Here is a 10,000-nt window from a genome sequence, read left to right as displayed (position 1 = left end):
CACAGTCAAAATGGCTTAGTGGAGGGAGATTTCTGCAGCATATTTGGCAAGTACAGAATTATATATATATATATATATATATATATATATATATATATATATATATATATATATATATATATATATATACACACACACACATACATACATATACACACTCGAGTATAGGCCGACCCGAGTATAAGCTGAGGCCCCCAATTTACCCCCAAAAAAACTGGGAAACTTATTGACTCGTGTATAAGCCGAGGGTGAGACATCCCTGTGTCCGTCGCCGCGTCCCGTCCGTCGCCGCGTCCCGTCCGTCGCCGCGTCCCGTCCGTCGCCGTGTCCCGTCCGTCGCCGTGTCCCGTCCGTCGCTGTGCTGTCCGTCCATCCCTGCCTACCTGTGCCAATCTGCAGCCTCTGTGTGCCACGCTCTCCTCCTGGCAGACGGCGGCCATTCCTCTGTTCAAAAGCCGCGCCTCCCTCTCTATGATAGGCGGAACACTCAATTTCCCAGCAGTCAGTGTTCCGCCTATCACGGACATCCTCTCATCCTCGTCCATAGTATGAGAATGGCCGTCGTCTGTCTGCTCGACATGCTGATCGGGCAGGCAGACGGCGATGACTCGAGTATAAGCCGAGGGGGGCACTTTCAGCCTCAAAAAAGAGGCTGAAAATCTCGGCTTATACTCGAGTATATACGGTATATATATGCCAAAGATGTTTTTATTACAAATTATGTGAGCAGACTGCAGTTCCTCTTTAATGTGCTTCTTCTTGAGCCACTCCTTTGTTGCCTTGGCCATGCGTTTTGCCCATTGTCATGCTGGAATACTCATCCAGGACCCATTTTCAATGCCCTGGCTAAGAGAAGGAGGTTCTCAGCCAAGATTTGGATGGCACATGGCTCCGTCCATTGTCCCTTTGATGCAGTAAAGTTGTCCTGTCCCCTTAGCAGAAAAACTTCCCCAAAACATAATGTTTCCACCTCCATGTTTGACGGCGGGGGATGGTATTCTTGGGGTCATAGGCAGCATTCCTCCTTCTCCGAACACGGCGAGTTGAGTTGATGTTAAAGAGCTGGATTTTGGTCTCATCCGACCACAACACTTTCACCCAGTTCTCCTCTGAATCAGCCAGATGTTCATTAGCAGACTTCAGATGGGCCTGTACATGGGCTTTCTTGAGCCGAGGGACCTTGCGGGCGCTGCAGGATTTCAGTCTTTCACTGTGTTGTGTGTTTCCAATTGTTTTCTTGGTGACTATGGTCCCAGCTGCCTCAAGATCATTGACAAGATTCTCCCACATAGTTCTGGGCCGATTCCTCGCCCTTCTCATGTATTATTGAAACTTCACGAGGCGAGATCTTGCATGGAGCCCCAGACCGAGGGAGATTGACAGTTATTATGCGCATCTTCCATTTGCAAATAAATCACACCAACTGTTGTCACCCAAGCTACTTGGCGATGGTCTTGCAACCCATTCCAGCCTTGTGTAGGCCTACAATCTTGTCCCTGACATTCTTGGACAGCTCTTTGGTCTTGGCTGTGGTGGAGAGATTGGAATCTGATTGATTGATTGCTTCCGTGGACAGATGTCTTTTATGATCCAACACTGGCCCTTCCTGTCTTTTATACAGGTAACAAGCTGAGATTGGGAGCACTCTCTTACAGGGAGCGCTCCCAATCTCAGCTTGTTTCATGTATAGAAGACACCTGGGAGCCAGAAATCTTGCCGATTGATAGGAGGGATCAAATACTTACTTATTTCACTCATTAAAATTCAAATCAATTTATAAAACTTTCTTGAAATAAATTTTTCTGGATATTTGTTGTTTTTCTGTCTCTCGCTGTTAAAAATAAACCTACCATTAAAATTATAGACTGATCATTTCTTTGTCAGCGGGCTAATGTACAAAATCAGCAGGGGATCAAATACTTTTTTTTCCCCCTCACTGTATATGGACAGTGTGACAGTACAGCACTGTATGTAATACCAGGCAGTGTCAGTACAGCAGTATACATTATATAGGCAGTGTCAGTGCAGCAGCGTACCACATATGGGCAGTGCGTCAGTGCAGCAGCGTACCACATATGGGCAGTGCGTCAGTGCAGCAGCGTACCACATATGGGCAGTGCGTCAGTGCAGCAGCGTACCACATATGGGCAGTGCGTCAGTGCAGCAGCGTACCACATATGGGCAGTGCGTCAGTGCAGCAGCGTACCACATATGGGCAGTGCGTCAGTGCAGCAGCGTACCACATATGGGCAGTGCGTCAGTGCAGCAGCGTACCACATATGGGCAGTGCGTCAGTGCAGCAGCGTACCACATATGGGCAGTGCGTCAGTGCAGCAGCGTACCACATATGGGCAGTGCGTCAGTGCAGCAGCGTACCACATATGGGCAGTGCGTCAGTGCAGCAGCGTACCACATATGGGCAGTGCGTCAGTGCAGCAGCGTACCACATATGGGCAGTGCGTCAGTGCAGCAGCGTACCACATATGGGCAGTGCGTGAGTGCAGCAGCGTACCACATATGGGCAGTGCGTGAGTGCAGCAGCGTACCACATATGGGCAGTGAGTCAGTGCAGCAGCGTACCACATATGGGCAGTGTGTCAGTGCAGCAGCGTACCACATATGGGCAGTGTGTCAGTGCAGCAGACCAACGCATATATATATATATGCCAGTGCACCACAAATCATCCAGGATCATCCGAAAGGTTTATTGAAGAATGATCACAAAGTACAAAGATTCAGAGCTGCGAAGGACCCCTTCATCAAGTATATGATGACATACCCAACAAAGGGGCCCTACACGGCTCTGAAACATTGCACTTTGTGATCATCCTTCAATAAACCTTTTGGACAATATTGGATGATCTGGGGTGCACAAATATATGCATTGATCTGTAATGTCTCCAGCTGGCAGCTGTTGCAGCACCCGCTACTTCTGAGCCTATTCCAGGAACATGTGCGATGAGAATATTAATATCTAGTGACACAGATTTGACACTTTTCTTAAACTGATATGTAGTTATATATCAGGAAGGGCCAGTGTTGGAATATATGTATCATGAGAATTGATCCTTCATCCTTTGTGGTGTTCCCTGCACCCCCCCCCCCTTTCCGGTGGTACATCTGCCCCAGTTGCAACTGGTCTCCTTCTGCCTCCTATGACATCAGCGGCTCACCTGGCACTCAGTTCCTTCACCGCTCCACTGCGACATGTCATCAGATATTCCCCGAGGAGACGCAGCTTCTCGCGGTTACGTTCAATGTCGCACATGGTCTTTGTGTGCTGGTACAGACTCTCATTCAAATACTTCAAGTTAAAGATCGGCTCGTTCTGCACCGTTTTCAGGAAGTTTACGGCCTGCCGGGACACCTAGAGCAACAAAAATAGGATTTTTTACTTACTGTAAAACCCAATGCATCCGCAAAGTAAAAGTATTCACAGCAATTTACTTTTTTCACATTTTGTTAGGTTACAGCCTTATTCCAAAAGTTATTAAATTCATTATTTTCCTCAAAACTCTACAAACATTACCCCATAATGACAACGTGAAAGAAGTCAGAAATCTTTGTAAATTTATTAAAAATAAAACAACAAAAACAAAAATCCCAAGTGCAGAAGTATTCACAGCCTTTGCTCAATACTTTGGTGAAGCCCCTTTGGCACCAATTACAGCCTCAAGTCTTTTTGAGTATGATGAGTATGATGTGTATGATGTGTATGATGTGTATGATGTGTATGATGAGTATGATGAGTATGATGAGTATGATGAGTATGATGAGTATGATGTGTATGATGAGTATGATGAGTATGATGTGTATGATGAGTATGATGAGTATGATGTGTATGATGAGTATGATGAGTATGATGTGTATGATGAGTATGATGTGTATGATGAGTATGATGTGTATGATGAGTATGATGAGTATGATGAGTATGATGAGTATGATGTGTATGATGTGTATGATGTGTATGATGAGTATGATGTGTATGATGAGTATGGTGTATAATGAGTATGGTGTATGATGAGTATGATGCTACAAGCTTGGCACTCCTATTTTTGGGCAGTTTCTCCCATTCTTCTTTGCAGGACCTCTCAAGCTCCATCAGGTTGGATGGGGAGTGTCCGTGCACAGCCATTTTCAGATCTCTCCAGAGATTTTCAATTGGGTTCAAGTCTGGGACACTCAAGGACATTCACAGAGTTGTCCCGTAGCCGCTCTTTTGTTATCTCAGCTGCATGCTTATGATTGTTGTCCTGTTGGAAGATGAACCTTCGCCCCAGTCTGAGGTCCAGAGCGCTCTGGAGCAGGTTTTCATCAAGGATGTCTCTGTACATTGCTGCATTCATCTTTCCCTCGATCCTGACTGGTCTCCAAGTTCCTGCCGCTGAAAAACATTCCCACAGCATGATACTGCCACCACTATGCTTCAATGTAGGGATGGTATTGGCCAGGTGATGAGCGATGCCTGGTTTCTTCCAGACATGACGCTTGCCATTCAGGCTAAAGAGTTCAATCTTTGTTTCATCAGACAAGAGAATTTTGTATCTCATGGTCTGAGAGTCCTTCAGGTGCCTTTTGGCAAACGCCAGGTGGGCTGTCATGTGCCTTTTACTGAGGAGTGACTTCTGTCTGAGCACCTGATTGGTGGAGTGCTGCAGAGATGGTTGTTCTTCTGGAAGGTTCTCCTCTCTCCACAGAGAAACGCCGGAGCTCTGTCAGAGTGACCATCAGGTTCTTGGTCACCTCCCCGAATAAGGCCCTTCTCCCCCGTGACATGCACTGTTTAACCCCTTCCCACCGAGCGTACGCAGATGTGCGTACTCGGCTTCCGGGGGGTATACCGGGATGATGCCCGCACCTGTTACCGGTGCTGCCGCTCGATCCTAATACTAGGACTACTATCCTAATAGTAAACACGGAAGCGACGTCATGACGTCACTTCCCGTTTACTCGGCTGCCAATGGCGCCGGTTTTAAAAAGATATACGGTATTCACAATCGCCATTTTCGGCGATCTGAATACATTGAAGTGTAAAGGAGGGGTGGGGGGTCTTTTAGACCCCCGATCCCTCCATAAAGAGTACCTGTCACCACCTATAACTGTCACAAGGGATGTTTACATTCCTTGTGACAGCAATAAAAGTGATCAAAACATAAAAAATAAAAAAAAATTGTATTAATTTGAAAAGAAATAAAAAAAAAAAAAATATTTTTTAAAGCGCCCGCCGTCCCCGCGAGCTCGGGAAACAAAGAAAACGCATACGGAAGTCGCGCCCGCATATGTAAACGGTGTTCAAATCACACATGTGAGGTATAGCCGCGATCGTCAGAACGAGAGCCATAATTCTAGCACTGGATCTCCTGTGTAACGCTAACCTGGTAACCGTAAAAAAATTTTTAAAGCGTCGCCTATTGAGATTTATTAGGTACCGTACTTTGTCGTCAATCCACGAGTGCGTGCAATTATAAAGTGTGACATGTTTGGTATCTATTTACTCGGCGTAACATCATCTTTCACATTATGCAAAAAAATTGGGCTAATTTTACTGATTCGTTTTTTTAAATTCATGAAAGTGTCCCTTTTCCCAAAAAGTTGCGTTTAAAACACCGCTGCACAAACAACGTGTGACATAAAATATTGCAACAATCGCCGTTTTATTCTCTAGAGTCTCTGCTAAACAAATATATATATAATGTTTGGGGGTTCCAAGTAATTTTCTAGCAAAAAAAAAATGGATTTTAACTTGTAAACACCAAATGCAAAAAATAGGCTTAGTTATGAAAGGGTTAAGGTGAAAAACCTTGAGGGTTTACAACCCCTTTAAGTGGCTGTAAACTCTTGTGCGAGTTCTACCTATAGTTATGCCTACAATAAGGCTTACCTATAGTTAGTGGAAATATCTCCTAAATGTGCGCCCTTTTGGAGATATTTCACTTGTAGTGAGCCATGAAGAAACTGACCTCCATGCGGTTTGTTCCCCAGCATGTGCCGTGACTGACGTCATGCCGCTCCGGCCAGTCAGAGTCGGTGGACCCGGAAGGAAGAGGGGTGAAGATGGACGTGACCTGTACAGGGCACATCGCGGGCTTCGTTTGCAGACAAGTGTCACATAATGGGCTAGTATGCAATGCATACTAGCCCATTATGCTTTTAATTTGCAGGGTTTGCAGAGAGCAAAAGAGTAAGTAAAACACATCAGGGTTTACTTCCTCTTTAATACATTCTATGCATTAAGTTGAAAAACCTTCTCCTTCAGACCCCCCTCCCCCCTTTTTACTTACCTGAACCCGATCTTTCCAGCGACAGGAAGGAGCATAGCAGCTCCAGTCGCTGTCTCGGGTCCTCATTGGATAGATTGATAGCAGTGCAGCCATTGGTTCCTGCTGCTGTCAATCAAATCCAATGATGCCAGAGCCGGGGGGGGGGGGTGGGGCAGAGTCCTGCTGTTTGTGTCAATGACCCCATGGAAAGCACTTCTTTGTGGGGGCACTAGAGAAGAAGAGCAGCCAGGAGAGCCACGGAGGGACCCCAGAAGAGGAGGATCGGGGCCACTCAGAACCAACTGCACACAGGAGGGAAGTATGACAGGTTTGTTTTTGTTTTTTTTCTTAAAACAAACCTTTACAACCCTTTCAACTGTGAGACCTTGTTGAGACAAATGTGTAACTTTCCAAATCATGTCCAATCAACTGAATTTACCACAGCTGGACTCCAATCAAGTTGTAGAAACATCTCAAGGATGATCAGTGTAAGGCTGGGTTCACACTGCTGCGGTGATGAGATCGGATGTGATTCGCACCGCACTACAGTGCAAATCACATGCGATCTCTGTGCGATGCGAGTTCAGCCATACAGACAGTATGGCTGAATTCGCATCGCATCCGGCCCAAACTCACACAGGACCCTTTTTTTTGGTCCGCAGCAGAATCGGATCGCATGGGTGTTCACACCATGCGATCCGATTCCTGCCCGAGTTTACAGATCGCACTGCGACATGCGAACTGATCTGGGGGGTGTTAACATTTCACTGACACTCCCAGCAGTTCGCATAGGGCAGTGTGAACTGCCGCCGGGAGGCATGCGATGCGTTCCCGCATCGCTGCAGTGTGTACCCAGCCTAAACAGGATGGACCTGAGCTCAGTTTTGAGTGTCATGGCAAAGGCTGTGAATACTTATGTGCATGAGATTTTTTCATTTTTAATAAACTTGCAGAGATTTCAAAGAAACTTCTTTCACGTTGTCATTATGGGGTATTGTTTGTAGAATTTTAAAGGAAAATAACAAATTTATTCCATTTTGTAATAAGGCTGTAACATAACAAAATGTGGAAAAAGTGAAGCGCTGTGAATACTTTCCAGATGCACTGTATCGGCCTTTTATGCGATAGCATACTGCATGACAACAGGGTTCTATTAGAGAACTTCAGTGGGCTGTGGACATTAAGGTCACTTCAAACAAAAAAAAAAAGCCTATTGCCTAGTCTTCAAACTGTAACACACTGGGGTTGATTTACTAAAACTGGAGTGTAAAATCTGGTGCAGCTATTCAATTAAGCTTTGAAAAAAAAATAAAAAATAAATAAATAAATGAAATCTGATTGGTTTCTATGCAGAGCTGCCCATATTTAACAGTTTTAGTAAATCAACCCACTGTGTATTTAATACCCCTGTCTACCAGCCACCATTTATAACAACCAGTTCTGGTAGAAAGTGGTTAAACTCATTTTCCCCATAGCAAAGGACTCACCGCTCGCTCTATCATATCCCAGTTATGGACAAATCTAGAAGGGATGACTGATCTCTCATCCTGATGACACAAGTCACAATAGTACAAGGCAGAATAAGCACACAGCTTTGCCTTTCCAAACTGGAATCCAATTTGCTTGTGGCAACCTGCAATGAGAAAGGACATATTAAACATTCCGACATGGCAAAGGACAACTGCTCATCTGCCTGGCTGACCCGCTGCCCCTGCTCCGCCACCTCTGAATCACCACCACTGACCCACTACCTCTCACCCACCACCACAGGTCTGCCAAGGTTGACCTAACACTCCTAAACCACCTTCACTGGCCTGCAAGCCCAATCCAACAAACCTCCAGAGCTGAACTGCCACTACCATCCTGCCAATCCACCATTGCTGCTCTGCCACCACTGACCTGCCCTGGCTCACCGACCACCCCTGACCTGCCAAATCGGAACCACCGTCACTGAGCAGTGACCTACCATCTTTGCACCCCCCACCACTGGCCTGCTCTGGGTGACCCACCACTGCTACACCACCGTCACTTACTGACCCAGTAATCTACCATCATTATGCCTCCACCATTGACCTCCTCTAGCTGACCCACGTCTGCTGCATCACCAACACTGACCTGCTCCCTTGGATCACCTCCTCTGAATCACCATTGAACCACTGACTCACCACCACAGACCTGCCAAAGGTTAACCCTCTACTCCTGAACCACCATCACTGGCTGCCCAATCAACAACCCTCCATTGCCAACCTGCCACTTCTACATTGCCACTACCATTCCCCCAACCCACCACTGCTGTCTTGCCAAAAATGGCCTGCCCTGGCTGAATGACGACCCCTGACCTGCCAAATCTGAACTACCGTCACTGATCCAGTGACCTACCATCATCACATCCCTCACCACTGCTACACCACCACCACTGACTCACTGCCCCTGATTCGCCACCACCATTGACCCACTGACTCACCACCTCTCACCTACAACCACTGATCTGTCAAGGTTGAACCACCACTCCTGAACCACCATCACTGGCCTACAGCCCATCAACAACCCTCAACTGCAAACCTGCCACTTCTACATTGCCACTACCATCCCACTACTGCTGCCCTGCCACCACCGACCGACCACTCCTGACCTGCCAAATCTGAATCAATGATTTGGTAATCTACCATCATCGCGTCCCCCCCCCCCCCCACCACTGACCTGTTTGGCTGGTCCACTGCTGCCCCACTAACAGTGGCACGCTGCCCCTGATCATCCACCTCTGAACTGTCAACACTGACATGTTGTAGCTGATCCACCACCTTTGATAAGCCATCGCTGGCATGCAGCCCCACTATTAACCTTCCACTGCTGACCTGTTACCTTACCACTACCGTCCCCCACTGCTCACCTGTCACTTCTGAAACACCATCAACCCACTACCTCTGCCTTGCCACCACTGACCTGCACACTTGAAGTTCTGCGTGTCCAGCCCGCTCTCAGTGGGAATATGGATAAGGTACTGGAAGAGCGCATGTTCCCTTGATATGGGATTTTATCTGATAATTTCCAACAGTCGGAGAAAAGTAGGGTCGTCCTCTGACTCCAGGTATGCGGCACGGACCAGCTCTCGCCAGGCCTTGGCCTCCTGTGAGTTCTCAGCTTGCAACTGTAGGGAGCCTTTAGTGGTCACCAGACGGAAGCAGGATGGGCTACCAAGGCTAGAGTCCGGTAGAATGTCTTTCACCGTTTCAAGGCTGTAAACACAATAGAGGGATTTCTCTGCGTCACGGGGTAGGAAACATTTCAAAGCTCGGTCTGATAATGAGAAGACAAAATCGATTCCACTTCTTGTTTATCCTCATGTAAAGAACCGACTCCTTCAATGCATCTGGCTCCACCTCCAACGGACAATCCCAATCAAACACTTCAGATGGCAAGTAGTTTTCATTGGGGCTCTGAGCATCTTTATATGGAGAGTTACATTTCGGCTCCAGTGATCTCTGTGGAGAGTTGGGACATTTAGAATCTCCCAGGTATCATCTTTGTTTGGTCTGAATTTTGGATGGCTTCAGTTATCCTGTCTACCCAGTCCTGAGCCTCGTCTTTAGACCGTTGCCCTCATATACAAACGTTTATTGTGAAACTGAATATCAAAGCGCCCGTCAGTTTGGGCAGGACCCACAGACTCGCAGCGCAGCAAGGAGCAAGTCTCTGAGCAACTCTGCTCATCTGGTTGAAGGCGGAACTCGTATGGCGTC

At 46.9% G+C, this 10,000-nt stretch overlaps 1 protein-coding gene across 1 annotated transcript in view; it reads right to left on the bottom strand.

Moving 5' to 3' along the window:
* PLEKHM1 (pleckstrin homology and RUN domain containing M1) overlaps positions 1-9,999 on the bottom strand; it is a gene marked incomplete at its 5' end in the record, with an annotated part of 19,837 nt that extends 9,838 nt beyond the window's left edge. The window contains 9 exon segments of the mRNA XM_077458520.1: positions 3,174-3,367; positions 7,748-7,893; positions 9,204-9,279; positions 9,281-9,321; positions 9,324-9,576; positions 9,578-9,759; positions 9,762-9,803; positions 9,806-9,851; positions 9,853-9,999. Of these exon segments, the coding sequence (XP_077314646.1) occupies positions 3,174-3,367; positions 7,748-7,893; positions 9,204-9,279; positions 9,281-9,321; positions 9,324-9,576; positions 9,578-9,759; positions 9,762-9,803; positions 9,806-9,851; positions 9,853-9,999 (1,127 nt within the window).
* Between the last annotated feature and the right edge of the window lies 1 nt (position 10,000).

This window comes from Lithobates pipiens, unplaced genomic scaffold (genome assembly GCF_037356315.1).
Source record: "Lithobates pipiens isolate NorthernLeopardFrog02 unplaced genomic scaffold, aLitPip1_a1.2 Scaffold_28, whole genome shotgun sequence".
In the NCBI taxonomy this organism is placed as follows: domain Eukaryota; kingdom Metazoa; phylum Chordata; class Amphibia; order Anura; family Ranidae; genus Lithobates; species Lithobates pipiens.
The sequence above is the reverse complement of the archived record's forward strand: the minus strand, read 5'-3'. Positions and strand labels throughout refer to the sequence as shown.